The 22,011-nt window shown below is 54.9% G+C and overlaps 1 protein-coding gene across 2 annotated transcripts in view; it reads left to right on the top strand.

Annotated features, from left to right (window-relative positions):
* The window catches only part of RBPMS2 (RNA binding protein, mRNA processing factor 2), a 46,179-nt gene that overhangs the window by 18,406 nt on the left and 5,762 nt on the right, over positions 1 to 22,011 (top strand). The window contains exons 2-7 of one of the 2 annotated variants that reach the window (XR_012647098.1): positions 10,276 to 10,353; positions 12,126 to 12,164; positions 12,702 to 12,764; positions 13,856 to 14,006; positions 14,526 to 14,674; positions 18,329 to 18,489. Coding sequence is in view for 1 of the 2 variants with exons in the window: in XM_075006471.1 (XP_074862572.1) it covers positions 10,276 to 10,353; positions 12,126 to 12,164; positions 12,702 to 12,764; positions 13,856 to 14,006; positions 14,526 to 14,674 (480 nt within the window). In the remaining variant the exon portion in view is untranslated. The remainder of the gene's footprint in view (positions 1 to 10,275; positions 10,354 to 12,125; positions 12,165 to 12,701; positions 12,765 to 13,855; positions 14,007 to 14,525; positions 14,675 to 18,328; positions 18,490 to 22,011) is intronic. The other variant, XM_075006471.1, reaches the window with a different exon arrangement.

Below are 22,011 nucleotides of genomic sequence, written 5' to 3' on the forward strand. Positions count from 1 at the left end.
TGCCAGCAGTAACAAAGGTGGGATGCAGTGAGGCACATTCCCCCAGCTGCAGTCATGAGTAGAACTAGATAAGCTACATCTTGGTCTTGTTTCAGGTGGTGCTGGGAGTCCCTGAGGCCCCACCATGCTGTGCATGGCTCCATGCCATCTGTTCCTCCCTCACGACAACTCTTCTGAACCTTCTCGGCTTAAAGGCCGGATGCTAATGGTGCAGTAGTACTTGCTCAGACTCCATGCCCAATGTAGCATATCAGTGGCCTGGAAAACCAGATCAAGAGGTGCCACTTGATGGTATCGTGAGACCATCAACCAGTTGGTTGTCTTGGTGCACACAGGCTCATGCTCTCGTTCTCTGCTTCCTGGAGGCAGGCTAAAATGGTAACTGATTTGTCCGCTTTCCACAGGAACAGGCGCTGATCTCTGGTCCATGTGCAGGTGATAGGGGAGGAATAGTATTCTTACACTTCCCACCCAATCCAAACACCCTCGTGCAAGAGAAGGGCACAACTGAACCAAAAAGAGGGACAGGATCAATATACCCACAGTCTGTGCCCCTTGAGCAAGGCTTCCCTTCCCCACAGGGTTTGAACCCAGGTGTCTGTGACAGACCAAGTTGTGGCCATTTTGCCTCCTAAAGAGACTGCCAAGTCTCCATTCTAGGATATCCTCATCCCCAACAACCATGGGCTCAGCGTCTGTTGGTGTCTGCCTCTTGCTATTTCCTTCCATCTTTCCATGTCCAGTGGCTCAGTTTGTAGACTGGCTCTGCACCAGAATCTACTATAGCTACCTGCTCTCTGAGGGGTCTGCCTCTCCTATTCAAACTGTTTATTATGCTGAATACCAAGGTCTTGAGTATTCTTTTCCCATTCATTCTGCAAATTGTGCCCAAATAGCTGTAACTTTCATGTGTAACTTTCTGCAGCACGTTCTCTTTCAGCTGTATTTTCCTATCAAATTCCTCATTGGTGACCTTCTGCATCCATCCTGTTCTCAGGGTCTTTCTATAACAAGGCCTCTTAAACACTAAGTCTTCTATGACTTTATCACCCATGTCTCACATCCATGAAACATGATGCTGAATACACACATTCAAGATGTTCAGCTTCATTCCTAAGCTAATAGCTTTGCTTTTCCAGATCGTCTGCATCACCTTCAAACTAGCTCTTGCTTTCACTATTCTAGTCACTATTTCCTTCTTACAGTCTAGATCATGTCATGTTGCTCCCCAGATATGCGAAGTTCTCTAGTTCAATCTGTCCGTACTGATCTTCCTTATCTACAAATACCATGTCTTTATTTTACTGATGTTCGTAATCTGTCCCTACTGCTTCCCTTCCTCGTTTAGCACCTGCACCACTTTCACTAGCTTTGTCCAATCTTCCTCCAATAACTGATACCTGAACCTCCAGTTGTTAGTTCTATCTTGTGCACCGATATCCTTTCTACCGCTTCCTTGATCTTGTCTGTCGCTCTCTCTAGGTGCATGATGAAGATACTCGATGATATTGGATCTCCTTGTTTCTACTTGTTCTAAACCAGCTTCCCATCTCAGCATGTTCTCCCCCACTGCTCCCACACTGCCGTTTGCATCCTTCAACAACCATCTGTCTATCTGCTCCATGTGACTCCAGAGCCACCCAAGTCGCTTTCAGATCCATACTGTCAAATGCCTTCTGAAAAGCATTGAAACAAATGTAGATGGTCTTGTTCTTTCACTGAGCTTTCTCCACTATCAATCTTAATGCCAATATCCGCTGTATGGTACCCCGCTAACTCATCTGAGACGTTCTTCTATCTGGGATCTTTGGTCTCTGGTGGTGGTATCATCTGAACGTTGCCTAGATAACTCATTAGGGCAATTGCTCCATAGCTCTTACGCTCCAGTGCACTTGTGTGTGGTCACTGTCGTGGATCTTGACCATTCCTTAGGTGCCTTCCCTTCTTTCCAGGCTATATTACATAATTGGTGTATTTCCTTGAATCTTCCTTTCTTATGCTAAGATATCCTGTCAGTAAAATGAGGCAACTCCTCCAGACATGAGTGACTGTGTGTTCTAGTATATTTTGTACATGCCTAGTGACCAGAGCTGCCACTTCAGATTGTGGGGAGGATCACCTTTAACCATGATTTCCCTGGGGCTTACTTAATTCTAGTTTATTGGAGGATAATTTTGTCAAGAGCACTGTATCCAATTTCTGTCAAACAAATTACTCTAGGGTTACAACTTTCCACATAATCACAGCTACCCTGCTTCAGGCCGAAGGTCCCTCTAGCCCAGTGTCCTGTCTCCTGATGGTGACCAATGCCAAGTGCCCCAGAGGTGATTATGAAGATCCATTCCCAGCCTCTGACAGAGGCTAGGGTCACCATTCCCGCTCGCCCTGGCTAAGAGTCATTGATGGACCAATTCTCCACAAATGTATCTAGCTCTGTTCTTGGATCCTGTTCATAGGCTTGGCCTTCACCTCCTCTGGCAAGGAGTTCCACAGGTTGACACTGCATTGTGTGAAGTACTTCCTGTTTTTAAACCTGCCTACTAATGTCACTTAGTGACCCCATAGTTCCCATATTATGGGAAGGAGTAAAGACTCTTCTCCCACACGTCATGATTTTTATAGATCTTAATCACATTTCTCCCCGTCATTTTTTCTCAGAAGTCCCAGTCTACCTGACTCCCCCCACCATGTGATAGCTGTTTCATGCCCTCCTCACTTTTGTTACATTTCTCTAAGCCTTCTTCCAGTTGGGTATCTCTGCTCTGAACCCTGCAGATGTTGTCACTATTCTAGATGTGGGCATTCCATGGACTTACAGCAAGACAACAATGTCTCTAGGGACATGATGTCCTCTGGATTTCCCCTTTTGTCAACATGCTTGTTGACCCCCTCCAAATAATTCTAGTAGACGGTGAAGCGTGATATTTTTCTCCTTAAACCATGTTGACTCTTCCCCTGACAAATTATGTACATTTAAGCGCCTCTCAATTCTCTTTACTATAGTTTCACCAATTTGCCAAGTTCTGAAGTTATTTTTACTAGCCTGAAATTACCAGGATCACTGCTGGAGCATCTTGCTCAACCTGTATTAACTTCTAGACACTCTAAAGCAGTGCTCTCTTGTCCAGTGACAGCTGTAGTTAAGTGGATATCCAGCTAACTAAAATCACACTGACTATGGGTGTGGCCAAGTTTGCTGTGGTCCCATGATGTTTGTTCGCAGGAGGGTGACCATCTCCTATCCCAAATACATGGGGTGGGGAGGTAGCTCCCAGGCTGCCCCACATGTTGGGCCACCAGGAAGAAAGCAGCAGCCACTCCGGTGCACCTCCTGGCTTCCTTATGCCTTGGAGCTGGGAACCAGGCAGCAGCCCCCCAGGGTGAGCTCTCAGCTTCCCTGCACCTCAGAATCTGGAAAAGTGGCAGCTGCTTTAGTGCTTCTCCTGGTTCCCCCCAAGATGTAGGGGAGCCAGGGAAGGAAGAGGCAGCTACTCTCTCTGCTGGGCCCCTGGCTGACTCCCTCTGTGGCCAGAGAGCACATGACTACATGTTCTCCAGCCAGCAGCTGCGCCTGCCCGTCAGCAGGGGCCAAATACAGGGCAATCAGCCCCTTTCTTACAGTAAGTTGGGATGCCTTTCTGGTGCTCGAAATATGGGCCGTCCCACCAAAACCAGGACTGAGTCACCCTAACTCACAGCCACCAGTCCTGGCTCTTTAGCTCTGAGTGTAGTATGCAATAATACTGGTTGGTAATACTGCTGGACAATATTGACCGCCTGTGGTCTGGCGATTTGGGCACTGGTCAGTCCTGAGGGAGCTGGACTAGAGAGGTTCAACCTATTGGACTCCAGTTCTCCTCCAGTCATCTGGTACAGAAATGGATTTAAATGGTGGGTTACAAACAACAGTTTGTAGCTCTGAAAGACCTCAAACATGAAATTGCAGAACTCTTGAGTGAATGTCCTCTGATCCTGGTGAATTCTCCTGTTTTTTAGAGCAGGTTTTAGAACAGACACCTCAAGCTGGGATGGTTCTACAGATTTTTGTCAGTGGTCTTTAAGTGACAAGATTAAAAATGGAATGTTCTTTGTTACTGAGACGCCCCATAGACTCGTAGACCTGGAAAGAACCTTAGGAGGTCGTGTGGTCCGCTGCATACATGATGGGACCAAGCACAATCTCGAGCATCCCTAACAGGTTGCTGGAGAGTTGAAGAGCCTGTTAGACAATGACATTCTACAACCTCCCTAGGCACTCTATTTCACTATTTAACTGCCCTGACAAGAAGTTTATCCTAGTGTCCAACCTAAACCTCTCTTGCTGCAGTTCAAGCCCATTTAAGAGAGGACAAGAAATGACCAAGAACAATTTTTTTTTTTTTTTTTTTTTTTTTCTCCCACCTCCCTTGTAACACCTTTACTCCTGACAGACTTGGGGTGGGGTGGTAATCGCATCTTTCCCCCTTAGGTCGTCTCGGTTTGAGAGCTGATCATCTCTGTATGACCTCCTATGGGATGTTAGTGCACCTAACTTCTGGTGCCCTTCTCTACCTTTTTATCACCCCCTTTTTGAGACTTGCACATAGTATTTGATATGTGGGTGCATCATGGATCTATATGTAGGCAAAATGTTTTCTCTATTGCATACCAATATTCTGTCTGCTCAATGTCTGACAAACTAGCTGCACAGTTCTCCACAATAACTAAGATTCCTTTTATCTGGCCTCCACTGATAACTTATAGCCAATCAGTTTTGTATTTTGCTACATGCATTACTCTGAATTTCAATGTCAATAAGGCATCTGCCCTTGTGTTGCCCAGTCACTGTTCTGTCCAATCCCTTTGGAACTCTTTGCAGTCTGCTTTGGACTTAACCATCTTGAATAGTTTTTATTAGCAATTTTGTGGGACTACTCAGTTACCAATGGGTTGCTATCAGATTTGGAGGGTGTAGCTAGTGGGCTTCTGCAGGATCAGTCCTGGGTCCAGCACTCCAACACTGTCATTAAGGATTTAAATAAAGTGGAGAATCTCCTGCTTCTGATCTTGCATGTGGAAGAGACTGCACCCAGTCTGGAGAGCTTTTCAATTTTGTCAAGTTTGTAAAGGCCCATCTTAAGATGGGTCTGAATTCAACCAGATGCAAATTGAAGACTGGTAGAAGTACTTCAAGAAAAACCTCAAATGTGCAATTGAAACTTAAGGGGTATGTGGTGGGGGCGCAACAGGGGGATGAAGCAACTGGGGATTGAACAACCACAATGTAATGGAATATCCTGCAGCTTCTGTTGGGCAGGAATGGCCAGTCAACATCAGCAAAATGTCTCTCTACCCACCAGTAGATTACCCTACAACAATGGTAGCCAACCTGTGGTCCTTCAGGGTATGTTAACAGGAGGTGGTTGCCCTACTTGGGATGGCGGGGGGAGGAATGGAGTTAGACCCCTAGCTGCAGTACTGTCCAATTTTGGTTTACACTTCAGGAAGGATGTGGACAAGTTGAGGAGTCCAAGAGAAGCAGAATGATAGTTTTGGAAAATCTAACCAAGAGTAAAAGGGGGTGTGGAGAAACTGGGCATGTTTGTGGTGGTGGCTTTTTCTGGGGGGGTGGGGGTGAGACTGGGTGTACTTTTAGTCTTCCAATACACTAAGGATAATGATGGATCACTTGCCCTCCTTTCACTGGACTGTGTGGACAAGAAGCAATGGGCTTAATCTACAGCAAGAGAGGACTTTAGGTTAGATATTAGGAAAAGCTTTCCGGCCACTAGGGTAGCTGAATGCTGAAGCAAACTTCCAAAGGAAGTCCTGGAGCCACTGGAAGCTTTGAAGGACAAATGCCCATCAGGGATGGCCTAAGGTTACTCCTGGAGCACTGGACTTGCTGACTTCAAGGTCCCTTCCAGCCCTCTGTTTTGTGACACTGGCCCTTTGACATTGCCTGCAATATGGAGTTGAAGATCTCCTAATCTGAAAATTGGGTCCACAACCTTTGTGCAGATGAGGTTGAGCACCATTGACCAAGGCTACAAGCAGAGTGGAAACTGCTGCAACAAACTGGCTGTTCTTTGACAGCAATGTCTTGCTGCCTCATTCATGCCTGGGGCTGCAGGAAACCTCTCTGCACTAAAAGTTCAGGATCTAGCAGGCTCTGAGGGGCAGCCACACTTAGTCTGCATCCACAAAGTCCTGTGTCACCTTAAAGACCAGGATGGATTGGAGCATAAGCTTTTGTGGGTGAGAAACCCTTTGTCTGCTGCACTGAGTAGAAATTGGAGGCAGGGATGTCATATGCTGTCCTATCAACGGGAGTTCCTTTTCAAGTGTAGGACCAGAGGGGGTGACTAGCAGGGTTCCCCAAGGGTCAGTCCTGGGACCAATCTTGTTCTACTTATTTCTCAATGATCTAGAGAAAGGGGTAAGCAGTGAGGTGGCAAAGTTTGCAGATGACACCAAACTGTTCAGGATAGTCACAACCAAAGCGGACTGAAGAACTTCAAAAAGATCTCAGCAAACTGAGTGAGTGGGCAGCAAAATGGCAAATGAAATTTCATGTGGGTAAGTGTAAGGTAATGCACATGGGGGAGTGGGGGGGAAAATAACCCCAATTATACATACAATATGATGGGGGCAAACTTAGCTACAACAGATCAGGAAAGGGATCTTGGAATTATAGTGGATAGTTCTCTGAAAACATCCATGCAGTGTGCAGCGGCAGTCAGTAAAGCAAATAGGATGTTAGGAATAATTAAGAAAGGGATAGAAAATAAGACTAAGAATATCTTACTTCCCCTGTATAAAGCTATGGTATGCCCACATCTTGAGTACTGCGTGCAGATGTGGTCTCCTCACCTGAAAAAAGATATATATTGGTATTAGAAAAAGTTCAGAAAAAGGCACCTAAAATGATAAAGGGTTTGGAATGCCTCCCATATGAGGAGAGGCTAGAGAGAATGGGACTTTTCAGTCTAGAAAAGAGGAGACTGAGGGGCAATATGATAAGGTATATAAAATCATGAATGGTGTGGAAAAAGTGAATATTGAAAAGTTATTTACTTGTTCCCATAATATAAGAACTAGAAGACACCAAATGAAATTAATGGGTAGTAGGTTCAAAACTAAAATTTTTCTTCACACAGGACACAGTCAACCTGTGGAACTCTTTGCCAGAGGATGCTATGAAGGCCAGGACTCTCAAGCTGTGTCTACACGTGCACGCTACTTCAAAGTAGCAGCACTAGCTTCGAAATAGCGCCCGTCGCGGCTACACGCGTCGGGCGCTATTTCGAAGCTAACTTCGACGTTAGGCGGCGAGACATCGAAGTCGCTAACCTCATGAGGGGATCGGAATAGCGCCCTACTTCGACGTTCAGCGTTGAAGTAGGGACCGTGTAGACGATCCGCGTCCCGCAACGTCGAAATTGCTGGGTCCTCCATGGCGGCCATCAGCTGGGGGGTTGAGAGATGCTCTCTCTCCAGCCCCTGCGGGGCTCTATGGTCACTGTGGGCAGCAGCCCTTAGCCCAGGGCTTCTGGCTGCTGCTGCGGCAGCTGGGGATCCATGCTGCAGGCACAGGGTCTGCAACCAGTTGTAGGCTCTGTATTTTGTGTTGTATAGTGCAACTGTGTCTGGGAGGGGCCCTTTGAGGGAGCGGCTTGCTGTTGAGTCCGCCCTGTGACCCTGTCTGCAGCTGTGCCTGGCACCCTTATTTCGATGTGTGCTACTTTGGCGTGTAGACGTTCCCTCGCTGCGCCTATTTCGATGTGGTGCCGCGCAACGTCGAAGTTGAACATCGACATTGCCAGCCCTGGAGGACGTGTAGACGTTATTCATCGAAATAGCCTATTTCGATGTTGCTACATCGAAATAAGCTATTTCGATGTAGGCTTCACGTGTAGACGTAGCCTAACAGAGTTTAAAAAAGAGCTTGATAAATATTTGGAGGTTAGGTCCATAGATGGCTGCTAGCCAGGGGTAAGGTATGGTGCCTAGCCTTTTGTTGAATGTGGAAGATGGATGGCAGGAGACAAATTGCTTGATCATTGTCTTCGGTTCACCTCCTCTGGGGCACCTGGCATTGGCTACTGTCGGCAGACAGGATACGGGGCTAGGTGGACCTTTGGTCTGACCCAGTGTGGCCATTCTTATGCCCATTCCCTCCAACTTCCTCTCCAGGCATCTGACAAAGTGGCTTTGCCCACAAACTGATACTCAATAAATCTTAGACTTCAGGGTGCCGCAGGACTCATTGCTGGCTGTTTTCCACAGGCTCTAGCTGACTTGTGTAGTGCCTGGACCACCTTGCAGGCAGAGTGGGAGCTGAGAGGCATTCCATATATGCTGTGGTGACTCCTGAGCAGGAAGTAAGCAAGACTTGGGCAAGCGCACCTTGCTGAGGTCTGGGCTTCCCACAGTTGCTTACGGCACTCTGAAGTGGGGCTGCCTGCTCCTGCGCCTTGTGCCCTTCCTGCAGGGGATAGACCAGCACACAGTGCTCTAAACTATTGGTGGCAGGGTGGGTGCATGCCCTGAGCCCTGGGGCTGCAAGCCTGGGCCACAAAAATAAGCCTGGGCCTATAAAACTAAGCCCTGCCTGCTATGGCTCCACGGTGCTCTCAGCAGTGGCCAGCCCTTGGGAGGCAGGGGGGATGCTGCTTCCCCTTGCCTCCACCCTGGCACCACTCCCACAATACTTGTGGGCCTGAGCAGCATATGGCAAGGTGCTGTTCTTCCCCTTCCTCCCACCCCCCCAGGTGTGCAGCCAGCCACTGGCCACATCCAGGAGCAGCAGGAGGCCATGGCATTCAGGCAGCCTGCCTGAGCCCTGCTCTGCTGCTGTCTGGAAGCCCCTGAGGTGTCTCCTGACCCAGAGCCTCCACCTGTGCATCACCAGGGCAGAATCCTCCCCCAAGCTGCACCTCAACGCGCTGCTCTGGGCTAGCACCCCAGCCTGGAGCTGAACACTCTCTCCCAGAGAAACTAACCGAGTGCTGCTCTAAGGCAGGGAGTCGCTGCTTCAGCTCGACCAGCGTTTACAGTGTTAAGACTGAAACATAACCCCAGAACTGCTCTGCTAATGAGGAGGCAAGTTTAGTACAGGGCTAGTCTCTGACGCAGCTGGCTTTGTTTTAAAGTAGGAAAGGTGCTTATTGTGGGGCCCTACAAAATCTAATATCCTGGGGCCCCCTGGAGGCTGAACCCAGCCCTGCTGGAGCCTGCCTAGGGGCCTCTGGGCTGGCCCAAAGGCAGGTGCCTGTGCAGGATGGAGTGAGTCCCTGGCTCAAGCTGTTGTAGCAGCTACCAGGGGACTCTGCCATCACCACTGGGGCTTTCAGGGTCACATGTGGAGTCTCCATTGTCTGTCTTGCTGCCATTTGACTCTCCAGCCCTCACCTGGGCAGGGCTCCCCAGGATTCAGATACAACTGTCCCAGCAGGGCTGGTTCTGGGCCCTTCACTTCGGATTAGCACTGAACTCCCTGTGGTGTATCTGGGGGAAAACAAGCCCAGAGGGACTGACTCTGGTAAAGTCTTAAATTGCCGAAGCGTGTGTGTGTGCGCGTGTGCATGCCAGGGATGCGCTCCTGGGTACGTGCATGGCAGAAACAGGCCACCTGGGAGACAGCACAAAGGAAAACAGAAGTGCGACAGGAAATGTGGTGGCCAGGCCTCGTGAGGGAGGCTGCTGGGAAGGGTCAACGGCAAAGCTGGGCTGCTGCTTTGTTCTGGAACTGGCTGAGCACTCTGAGCTCAGGCTAACTTGTCCTGTGTTGCTAGCCTGGTGATGAGGACAGCGTGGGTCTAATTTCCTGCCCCAGCAGAACTTCCCAGGGCTGTCTGACAGCAAGGAGATGGGTGGACTCCTGGCTAGTGCACAGCTGCAGGGCCCACCCCACTACATGCCCAGCGAGGTCTCCTTGAGTCAAAACAACCCAAATGCCTGAGCAATGTCTCGGGCCCTGCACTAGTGTCCTGGGCAGAGCCCCAGGAGCGCATGCTGCTCCGTTTTGAGCATGGGCACGATGATACATGAGATGCTGGCCCAATGCACAGCTGGGTGGAGGGCACTGGGAAGGAGGAGCTGCTGCCTCTAGAGGGGGGTTAATGGCTTGAATGACAAGTCTAGCTAGGCCCCCCAGCAGCCATGTAGGAAGCAGTGTGACAGTCCTGGACCTCCCAGGAACCTGGGGAAGTCCTGGAATGGAGGGGGGGGTGGGGTGTACCTTTTACTCCAGCCTCTACCTGCCAGTTCTCAGCATGGGCCCCTCTCTCCTAGGTACGGACGCTCTTCGTCAGCGGCCTTCCTGTGGACATCAAACCCAGAGAGCTCTACCTGCTCTTCCGACCGTTCAAGGTGGGTAGGCACAAAAGCAACTGAACCTGGACCACCGCCTCACTGGTGTCACTCTGGGGTGCGCTGGCCACCCTGTGCTGGAGGGAGTGCCTGTCAGAGGAGGGTCTTGCTCTAATGGGTAGAGCAAAGGGAGGTGGCTTCACCCCAGCCAAGCAGCAGGTCGTCCTGCTCAGTAATCTGGCAACTGCAAGGCTCCTGATCCCGGGGGCAGTTCAGGAGCAGAGTCCTCAAGTAGGGAGCAGCGGCTGTTCCCTGTCCCAGTGCTACCGACTGTGAATCCTGGGTCAGTGGGGGAGTGGAGCTTGCTGGTGGCCCAGAAGGTGCCCCTCCGGCTGCATCTCCAGGTCATGTGCTGCAAGCCCCTGGGGAGCAAGCCACACTGGGCCTGCCAGGGAGCAGGGTGTCGGCACAGCTCTGGCTGCAGTTCACAGCTCTAAGCAGAAGCCGAGGGCCCCCCATCTCTCTAGCAATGTGCCAAGGGGCAAAATGACCTGTCCGAGGGTGGGAGTTGGAGTCCCTCTGATTCTGTGGCTGGGGAGCAGCTGAGCAGCTACTCTAGCAACATCCCATCAAGTGCACCTGGAGTACAGGCCCCTTTGGGGCCAAGGGGAGGCCATACCCCTCACTGCCCTGGCATGGACTCTTCTTCCCCCCCCCCCCCCCCCCCCCGGGCTGAGACCATGCAACCCCTGGGCTAGCCCATGCCAGCGTTTCTGTGAGCTGAGCACTTTTGTGCAGTCACCCAGAGACTTCCTGGGTAGCGAGCGCCTGCAGCAAGGTGTTTCGTTCACACTGCACGTGCCTCAGCGCACCTAGCGACATCTTCAGCACAGGGATGGCTAAAAGACCAACAGGAACGCAGAGCCTTGCCCCATGCTGGGCACTGGCAATATGCTGCCAGGCTGCTGTAGCCATGTGTGGGCTTGCTCAGGGTGCTGCTGGTGCTGTTAGTGACCCTTTGAGGCTGGAGAGCCTTATCTCCTTGCACTGTGCCAAGTGATGGCCTGGCTGGCCATCCCTCCTGGGCAGTCCAGGGGTGTCTGGGCCAGGAAGCCAGATAACGAGCAGACGCTGGACAAGGCTTCACCCTGACCTGTGGGCTGCTTAGCCTAAGCCAGTGGCCTTCAGCCCATGGATCCCTGGCGGCTGGCAGAGTGTGCCTGAGACCCCCAAGGGGGTGGGGTATCCCAGGCTTCCACTTGAAACTTATGGCTCTCTAGAGGAGAAGGCTGGAAACACCTGCTTAGGTTAGGCAGAGCTGCATCTCTGGAGGCAGCAGGACCAGGAGGCAGGGCCTGGACAGGCCCATACCTGAACCAGGATAACAGCTGGGAGGAGTTCTGGTGTGGGCATCTTCTGTCCAGCGCCATCCCTGGGGCTGCTCAGTAAGGACTAGGCAGCTTAATGCACTGAATGACCACAAATGCTTGCTAGGGAGATCTGCACCTCCCCGCTCCTTCCCACAAGTGCTGGCTTCCTCCAGGGCCCCAGCATCCTGAGCAGTCTGGGAATCAGCGTAGCATCAGATGCTGCCACAGTCCCGTCTCCAGAGCGAACGCCTGCTGTGAGCGTTCTGGGGGATGCTGCTTGTGCTACACTCATGGGCTCTGCCCAGCACGCAGAGAGGCTGGGTGAGGAGGGGAGGGGCAGGACCATCACTCAGCTGACCTAGCTGGATCACCCCACAAATTCCTGTGGGCTTCCTGGAGTTGGTCATGTTGCTGGGATGCTTCCCTGTAGTCAGTAACTTCCTGGCTTTTCTCTCTCTCCAGGGCTATGAAGGGTCGCTGATCAAACTAACATCAAAACAGGTAACTCACCCTGCCCCCCTCAGACATAGCATTTGATCCAAGGCTTCTGGGAGGGTAGGGATTAGGTCCCAGGATGGGGCTGGGGAGGGTCCCTGCAGGCTGAACTGCAGCCTCGGGTAACCTGAGTGCACTCCTCAGTCCCTGCACTCCAGCCTTTGGTTCAGCTTTCCCAAAGGTCTTCCCAGCTTCCTCTGCATGGCTGGGCAGCAGCAAGCCTGCAAGTCCCATCTGCAACTGGCCCTGGGGAGGTCCCCAAGCTCAGACCAGTTAGTGCTGCCGTTGGATGCCGCCACAGGGTTGAAAGAACCCTGCAGTGTCTGGTGCTGACTGGCCTAATGGGCCATCAGCCCTGGGCAGGGCAGAGGGAGCACCTAGTGGGAGGGTGGGGATGGAGGCCCAGTGGGAAGCCTTCACAAGGGCCCCAGTTGTGGGTTAGAGCAACTACCCTGGCCCCTCATCCAGAGTGCTGTGGGCTTTGCCAGGCTGGGGCTGCCTTGCTGGGGGATGCTCGGACCTAACCCTTGTTTTCTTTGCCAGCCGGTCGGTTTTGTTACCTTCGATAGCCGAGCTGGTGCTGAAGCAGCAAAGAATGCCTTAAATGTAAGTGCCCAGCTGGGGCCTCGTGCTGCTGCCCTGGAGGCCAAGTAGCCCTATCGCGTGGGTCTGTCACTCTCGCCTCACAGCTGACAAGGTGGCAAGCAAAAGGCCTGCATGGCTTGTTGGCAGCTTGGGGAGGTCTCCGCACCACGGCCATGGCATGCCCAGGTCACCAGAACCTGGGGTTGGGCAGGGGGATAATTGCTGTGACAGCTGAGGCAATGTCAGTGTCTGCCCAGAATACCTCCAGGCCCAGGTGACCAGCTGGGCTGATGTGACGCCAGTTAGGCTGGCCAAAGCAATCGCCTGTTGGTGGTAGTGAAGTAGTGCTGCGAACTTTCTATCTTCTCCACCCCGCCTGGCTGCTGAAGACTAGGGGCTTTCTGGCACTCAGAGGCAAATGGTCTTCACAGACCTGTCTGATTTTTGTAACCATTCCTGGGTTAACTCTGGCATTTAACCCATTAACCAATTAAAGAGGGGAGGTGCTCTGCCTGGGGCCCTGCTGGGGCTAAGGGGCTACTGATGCCCAAGCATGGCCACTGCAGTCCCTGCCTGCAGCAGCCCATGGGGCTGGAGCAACCTAACTGCAGCAGATTGCGGCGGGGGGGACCAGGGCGGGGAACAGACCTGCTCCAGCCCTTGCTGGTTAAACTTGAACATCCCTACCGGGGACCATGGCCCCAGTTGGGAGATGGACGCCTGTCCAGTCATATGCCCCCATTACACCGCATCTGTCCCCCAAGCCATCTAATAAGCCAGTTGGTAAGGTGACAAGTCAGGCTATTCCATGTTGAGGAGCACCTCTTTGATCTCACACCAGAGAGTGGGCTGAGCTGAGTGGCTGCTGCCTGGGGCTAGATTTGGGCCCATGCACCCATCTTCTCTGCAGGAAGCTTGCAGCATCGTGTGTCCCTGACCCAGTGGTAACAGGAGTGTAGCCAGGCCCCTTGCCAACAGGCGGACACCGGTGTGGCTGTTCCATAGCTGCCCCAAGCTGTGCTCTGCATGATGAGCCTTAATCCCAGGCTGGGGAAACATCTCCTCGGGGGTGGAAGTGGATTCGGTGCAAGATGCTGCATTGCTTCCTGCAGGGCATCCGTTTTGACCCGGAGAACCCTCAGACCTTGCGGCTGGAGTTTGCCAAAGCCAACACCAAAATGGCCAAGAGCAAGCTGATGGCCACACCGAACCCCACCAACATCCACCCCGCCCTGGGCGCGCACTTCATTGCACGGGATCCCTGTGAGTAGCCCCCCAGGTGCTTGGGGCTGGGGGGATGCTGCCGGGAAGCAGGACTGGGTGGTGGAGCTGCTTCCCTCCCTGCTGTCAATGTGGCTGTGCCGAGGGGTCTGATCTCGGACATGCCACCAGCACAGCCACAGCCTGGCTGTTGGGACGATCCAGAGATGGGGGACTCCCATGGATGCTGCTGGGCCTGCCTGTGGTCTGTGCTGTCAGCTGCCCTAGCCAACTAGGGTCACCTGGGTGCAGATAGCACAGCATGCTGCTGTCTGGGCCACCATGCTGGTGGTTTGTCATAGGAGAGGAGCTGGGGTCACTGCGTTAAACCCCTGTGCGCATGCATCCTAATGCCTGGTGGCTGAGCCCCATGGGGCAGTGGGTTGCAGGGAGCAATTCAGGGCACGGAGACAGGAGCAGCTCCGCAGAGGCGCTCTGTCTGGTTAGATCTGATCTCCGTGGAGGCAGAGCTGAGCTCGCTGTACCGGTGCATGTCTCAAACGCTGTCGCTGCTGTTCCTAGACGACCTGACTGGAGCAGCTCTGATCCCGGCATCTCCAGAGGCCTGGGCTCCCTATCCACTCTACACCACAGAGCTAACCCCTGCCATCCCCCATGCTGCGTTCACGTACCCAGCTGCTGCCGCTGCTGCTGCCGCCCTTCACGCTCAGGTGAGTTGTGCCACTGGGAGCCTGCCTGGCCGCCTGGAGAACCATTAACTTGGGGCCTTGCCTGCTCCCCATCTCCCTGTGATTGGTTGGGCCGATGGCTTCGTGCCTTGCCCACCTGCTGAGCAGTGGCACACATTCCTGTGCTGGGGGCCCTGAATAGAGCACAGGCTACTGAGTTACAAGCAGCAGGAGGTCCCTGCCTTGTATGCAACCAAAGCCCAGGCACTTCTGCTGCTGCTTGGCTGCCACCAGTGGGGAAAGCCTGCCCTTGGGACTTGGCTGGCCTGCCAGCGGGACACTGCTCTGCAGGGCTGCCCGCAGGAAACTGCAGCAGAGGGGTGAGCTAGAGCAGCTGGTCATGACTCTAGCCAAGGCTGAGCTCTGTCTTGCACTTGGGATGGGGTTCCACCTCTGACACAGGCCAGGGGGAGTACATGGCTAGGCAGCTGTGAACTGCCCAGAGGGGTATGAAGTAGGGCCTCCAAAGCATCCTGCTTTGTTCTGAACAGTGCTTCTCAAAATTCTCCCCATCCAAACGAGTCGGAGACGTGTGTGTATGTAACCACGGGGGGCCAGAACTGAACCTGGGCCCTCAGGTGCGTTAATGCAGGAGCCGTTGTTGCACAAACTGAAAGCCAGCTGGCTTCCCTCTAAGGCTGCAGCCGAAGCACAGCAGGTGCCTGGGTTACACGCTGGCTGGGTTTGAATCGACTCTTTGCCTAGCTGTGCTATAGATGGGGGTCAGTTGCCTAACCTGAGACCACCACCAACTCTTGTGTGCTAGCTTGAGGGGCAGTGCTTGAAAGCTCCTGCTGCACCAGGGTGGGTCTGGAGGAAAACTGAGGCAGAAGCTTTAGAGCCCATAGGAGCCAGGCTAGGACGAGGTTCACACTCGCTGCAGTGGTGAAGTTTCCCCGGCTGATGCCTGCTGGCGGCTCTGGCCCTTCCAAAGTGGGTAGGTCTGTTACTACCAGCTTTCAGCTACTGAGCTCTTACATCCGTGCTGATAAAAGGGCCGTGTCTGTCTTCCCCCATGGGGGCAGGGGAACCAAGGGGTTCCAAGATCACTGTCTGCAAATGGCACCAGAGGCTCACTGTGGTCCTGAGGGCAAAATACAAGGCAGCTGATGTGGTCCCCAGGCCTGTGAGGGATTTCCCCACCTAGGGAGAGCAGCTCTTGAAAACAAAATCCAAACCTACAGAAGCTTTGGCAGCGTCTCCTCTAGTGATGCCCTGTGGGCAGAGCCTTTGCATCCTCAGGACAAATTGGGGCTTGTCAGCTTGGGCCTGGGCTGGGAGGACCTGGGGCTGCAGTAGCAGGGTTCCCCCGACCATGTGGGAGCTGGAGCAATCTGGTAGCCTGATGCAGGCTGCCCTCCCCAGGCCCCTGCACATGGCTTCACTGCAGGGGCATGAAGGGATGTGCGCTGGCCATGGAAGCAGAAGCCCTGGGGCCATGGAGAAATGAGGCCCGGCAGGGTGGGGGAGCAGGCTACTCCAGCTTCCACTGCCTGAATGGTGTAGGGGAGCCCTGCTGCTCTGGCCCCTGTAATCCCTTGCCTCATTGGTGAGGGGGAGCCCCTATGGCAGGGGATTGCCCCAGCCCCACTGGGCAGGGGAGTGTTCCAGGCCTCTCAGCCCCCCCGGGGGTGGTCCTGCCTGTGGGGTCAGAGGAAGAACTCACTAGCTTTAAATAAGCTTTGAACTCTACTCTGGGACCCAGCCTGGAACTGCTCACACACCTAGCATGGCATCGTTGTGGGTGGCAGAAGCAGGAAGGTTTGGTGGCTAGAGCCATGCCCTCCACAAATGGCCTTGTGGGACCCATGCATGTCCACTATCCTATGTGGAAGTAGGGCTGGGAGCACCACCCCACCTCCAGGGTAAGGCCCCAGGACCAAGTACCAGCAGTACTGGGAAGCCGGAGCTGGGTCGGTGCACACGGGTGTCTGGGTTTGGTGGAAGTGCAGGAAGGGCTCACAGTTGGTTCTGGTGGTTGTCGTGTAGTTCTGACCACCTGGCTTGTGAGGCTTTGGTGCAGGACTGTCTCTGCCTGCCTGGGCCTCTTCTGGCCAATGGTTTGGCTCCCCCCTGCGTAAGGGGGAGGTCAATGTGCTGTGTGGGACAGCTGCCACTCGCTCCTGCCCCACCAATCTGGGTTGGTAGGTTCCCATACAGCTCTCGTGTATCAGAGGTGCATGGACCCACCTGGGATCCTGCATGTGGTCTGGGATGGCTGACCAAGCTGTAATTGGGTCAAGAATGGCTGTGGAAGGGAAGAACACCCAGAAGCTGACCCTCAGGGGAAGCCTGCCCTATACTTCCCTCGGACTTGAGGCATCTCTGCCTCTTGCTTCAAGGTCCGCTCCAAGTCGTGAGTTGCCCTGCAAGTTTCAGTAGGTTCCGCTTCAGCTGGGCTGGGATGTCTGGGGTTCCTCCTAGCTGGCTGGGCAGGTGTTGGCATGACTAGCACCAAGGCCTATGCGGAGACCTGCTCTAGGCAGTACTACTCCATTGTCGGGCAGATGGGGCCCTCATTGGGGTACAGCCTGTCCCACCCCATGCAGCTGGGGCGGTGAGAGGTTAGCTTGTCCATCCCTGGACATCTGTAGCACTGTCCACATGCCAGTAGCCAGGCAGGTATGATGGGCTGGGGTCTGATTTGCCCCTCATTACAGTAGTTTGGGAAGGATATTCCCTCCTGAACTGTCACTACCCAGCCTGTGTCCATACTGCAATCTGCCGCTGGCAGGTCCTCCAGCCATTCCCACGCAATGGACGTGGGACCCATACTCCTTTATGGAGTTAAATGTTACGTGGCTACGGCTGCTCTGAGGGGCCAGCAGCTCGAGGCGGGAGCCTGCTGCTGCTGCAGGGTGGGGTGGAAGAGCAGCCCCTGGAGCCACTCTCTAATTGTGGACAATCTTTGGCCAACCCAGAGGCTGTCAAACCCTGTCTTGTTTCTAGGCATACTGAGAGCCTGGGCCTAGTTCAGTCTCCACGGGCTGGAGGTGGCACTGTCCTTGCAGCACTTGCTTGCATGTTGCAGTACAGCTCCTAACAGCTGCTTCCTCCCTCCAGGAAACTGGGCTGGTGTGCCTGGATGTTCCCCTGCAGTGTGGGGCCTGGCTCCCATCCTGGTCTCTAGCTGTTCCATAGCCTGCTGGAAATGCCTGTAACTTGAGCTCTTGGCCTGAACCTCCCATTGACCCCTTAACCAATGGGGCAACTACCCCAAGGGAAGCCAGGCCTGAGACATTGTGGCTCTTGTCTGGCAGGGGACCTGTCTCCCTGGTGATGCAGGCACTGGCTGCTTCCTGGGCTGTAACTCAAGGGTGTCTCAATGGAATGGCACCAGCTGAGGTTGCACCACAGGCTTGGTGCATGTGCCCACGGTAAGGGCTGGCACCAGGCTGGTCTCAGTCCCTTAACTCTCAGCCTGAAGCTTTCGGTAATCAGCTTATTGACTCTCTGCTTCCCCTCCTGCCATGGACTAGCATCTGCCACACCACAATTAGGTGACCCTCCGATTGTCTGTCTGGGGCTGCTGGTTGCAGTCCTCCTCCAGAGATATCCCCCAGAGGCCGGTCACTTGCATAAATGATCCCCCATCTGCCTTCCCTCCCTCTCAACCCCCTCCTTTGATGTCCCCAGTGAACGCCAGCCACGATGCCAGCGCAGGCTAGCCCCGAAGCTCAGAGCTGTCCCTGGACATGGGACCCCCTAGTGATGACTGACTAAATGCGGTTAGTGGAGTGGCTGTGCTGCAGAGTCATGCCTAAGCATGATGGGGGCCCCCACGTCGGGAAGGACTGGTAAGGCAACGCCTCTTCTCCAGGGCGCACAGCGGGACTTGCGAGCTTCTGCCCATCTCTGTAGCCCATCTCTCCATGGCAATCAGTGCATGGGCCTCACGCTACCCACCCACCGGCGCCTGGGGGACGAGATGCCAGGCGTTCTTTCTAACCCACATCTCCAACGTGGCACCACCGCATGGCACCATCTTATGCTGAACCTCTCCCCAGCCAGCCCGCATTGACTTGGTCCCGGCTGGCACTGGGGAAAGGGACCTCCTGGAACTGTGGCGGCAGGGGCGGGGCAAAACCCGCCACTTGGCATCCAAGGAGGTGGAGGTTTTCCCCAGCCACCCCACGCGGCAGCCATTGGCGACACCGTCTCACTCCGGTCACATGGTGGGGGAGGCGAGTGATGTGACGATGGAAGCGCACAACTATATTCTCTACTGTGCACGTTTTGAGAGCAGCACCTGTCAGGCACTTCCTTCCAGCCTTTCTCGGGGGACAGCCCCAGCCCCACCTGTCAGGTCTAACCTTCACCTTTCCTCCTCAGTTACTGCAAAGGAAGCTGGCTCCTGCCTGGGGCGTGGCACCTCCCAGCCCTGGCCAGGATGGTGGCTCTGAAGAGCCCTCGAAATGCAACGCTGAGCATCTGGCGCTTGGCCGAGCTGGCCAGCCACGTGCTCCGGGGGAGGTGTGAAGTCTGAAGGGGGTTTCTGGGTGGGGGCAGCAGAACCTCTGCCTTGTGGTGGTCCCCTCCAGCAGAGGGCTGAGATTCAGCACCTGGGTGCTCAGGGGCTCTCCTGGCATTAGGTGCAGGAGACCTTCCCTCCTGTGGCTTAGGCACTGCTGAGGGCACAGCTTGTCTGGGAACTGACCTATGGGAAGGGGCTCAGGCCGGGATCTAGGGACAATCTAGAAGTGCAAGCAACCAGTCAGCTCGTGCCCCTCCTGCTGCAGAGTGGTGGCCCTTACCCAGGCACATCCCATGCTCCTGAGGCTGGTCCTCAGGGACTCAGTGTGGTCAGGTGGGGCCCACCGGGTGGCTGTGCGCCCAGCTGCCTGAGCAGCCTGGTGTGAAGCTGGGACCAGCGAGGAGCCATGGCGTTCCCTGTGGACCGATGGCAAGCAGGGCTTGAGGGGTTGTGCTCCCGGCAGGCCTCCCTAACTCACTCTGGGATGTGCTGTGTGGGGGCCGCTCGTCCCTAAGGGTGATGTGCCTGAGCGAGCGCCTGCCCCCATGCTCGAAGCCATCAGGGCCTGATGCTCTCCAGTGACCAAAGGCAGAGCCTGGTGGTGGAAGAGGAGGTCAGTGACTAGCTAACCACGTTACTCTCCCAGCCAGCATCTCGGCCTGGCCTGGCTTGGTGGGAGCCAGCTGGTCATCTGCTGGCATAGCCAGTGGTGGGAAAGCAGCATGGGGGGGCGGGGCCCTGGCTCTGGCCCGCTTGGTGGCCTGCCTGCAGGTAGCTGTCAGTGGAGGGGGGTGCTGGGGGAGAGCAGACGCTCGAATAGCCCCACAGCCCCAGCTGGAGGGGAGTGAGCCACCGCTGGGCTCCCCTGAGGCCTGCAAGCACAGAGGTGATCTGTAGCACTTGATATTCTGAGGGGGCAGCTTCCAGCACCGCAGGCCTGGTGATGCCCTGGTCCCAGGCCATCTAGGGCCTCGGCTCTCCCGCAGGCAGCTGAGCCCCACTGCCCTCTCCAGCAGAGGGGGGGCTGGAGTGGGGGAGGCTGTGCTGGCTTTGAGGGGCAGGTGCTCGGGCGTTCTCGGCATGCCACCTGGCCTGTGCCTTGGTGTTACCGGAGGGCAGGTCTGACTTCCCTGTGTGCTCAGGCCTAGCAGAATCTCCTTCGGGCTCCCACCCAGGTGGCACGTGCCTGCAGGTGGGGTCTGACCACTCCTTGAGCGACCTCTCCGGAGCACCGGCCTGGCCCATGAGCGCCCTGCCAAGGCGGCTGTGGCGGGAGGAAGGTCTCGGCAGGCAGGTCCTTCTGCCTCTCTAAAACCAGGGCTGCTACAAGCCTGGGTGTGTGCAGCAGGGGCTGTGCCTTCCAGCGAGGCCCTTGCTGGAGACGTGCCATGGGCCGAAGTCTGGACACTTCTGGCCAATGCTTCTCCCTGACCCCAGCCCCTGGACCATGCTGGGTGTGCAAGGTTGAGTCCAGTACCTCCTGCTGGTCAGTGACTGGGAGCTGACTCTACCTAGGAACATGGCCCTGCTCAGGTCTGGCTTCCGTGGTGCTCATATCCCTGCGTGGCTTCCACTTGCCAAAGTGCCCTGGCCCCACAGGCGGCACTGGCTGAAAACTCTCCCTGTTGGGCTCTTGCTGGGCTCACCTGGCATTGTCTCGCCACTTCTCGTGAAGACCGAATGGCCTGTGGCGGCTGGCTCTCAGCAGCCGGCCTGTTCCTGCCTGTACCAGGCCAGGGGGCTGGTGGCATGTCAGGGCTGCAGGCCTCTTGTTAAGGAGCAGGCCAGGGGCTGATGGCAGGTGCCTGGCTGAATCCCAATCCTGGAGTTGTACTGCAGAGCTCTGTGAACTCACCCCACTCTATGCCAGGCTGGTTGCTCAGGGCCAGGGGCAAAGCCAGTCTCCCAGCTGTGCTTGGGCAGGCCTGAGGCTGATGGACCTCCAGCTTTTCTTGGCACATTTAACCACTGGTAGGTAGCCTGAGACCTGCTTGGGGGAACAGCAGTCTCCAGCCGCTGATGGATCATGGAGGTACAAAACTCGGTGCAGAGTGAGTGAGGGGGGAAGGAAGCTAGGGCTGGTAAAAGCAGCCTGAGGCTCTCCTTGTGTGAGTTGGTGGCTCTCAGCTGGTTCCAAAGAACAGGAATCTCTCCCCGTGGCCCAGATGGGAACAAACCAAACCCCAGGCTACGTGGCCTTGTAAACCAGGCCTGTGGCACATGGGCTGGAGGCTGAAGTGCAGGCGTGAGAGCCCCCGGGGTGTCAGCTGTGCCAATACATCCATACTGCTGGGGCAAGTGGTCAGAGGTGAGTACTGCTGGAGCTGCAGAGGGATGGGGTTGTAGAGCCCAGGTCCTGCTGCTACTTGAAGTGAAGGTGTCAGACCCAGCAGGGCCGTGACTGATGTGAACCCCGCTGCTGCGGACTGAGAGTTGGGATTGGGCTTGAATGTGAGGTTCTTTGCCCCTAGCTTGGTGCACCATGTGCCTAGACCCTAGTGGGCCAGGACTTGCCTGGTGGCTGCTCCTGAGATCTCATTTCGGGTCTGACAAGCTTGATCTGCTGGCAGTCTGCAGAGATGCTGAATGCCTGTTTCTCCCTGCTGCTTCCCCTGGCTGGAGGCACATTGCAGGGGAAGAAGGGGCACCCTGCTGTTCTACAAGCCAGCCACTGCATTCCCTGGGCTGGTGAGAGCCCTGCAGCCTGGGATGGACTAGCTGGCTCAGGCTCAACATCCTGGTGCAGATGAGGGGCCAAGTCTGAGTGGCTGCCGGATTGCAGCTGCTGTTGGCTTTGAAATGAGCATCTGGGTGCAACCGGTGGTGCCTGGAGAGCCACCAGGAC

The sequence above is a fragment of the Carettochelys insculpta genome, chromosome 12 (genome assembly GCF_033958435.1).
Source record: "Carettochelys insculpta isolate YL-2023 chromosome 12, ASM3395843v1, whole genome shotgun sequence".
Taxonomy (NCBI): Eukaryota; Metazoa; Chordata; order Testudines; family Carettochelyidae; genus Carettochelys; species Carettochelys insculpta.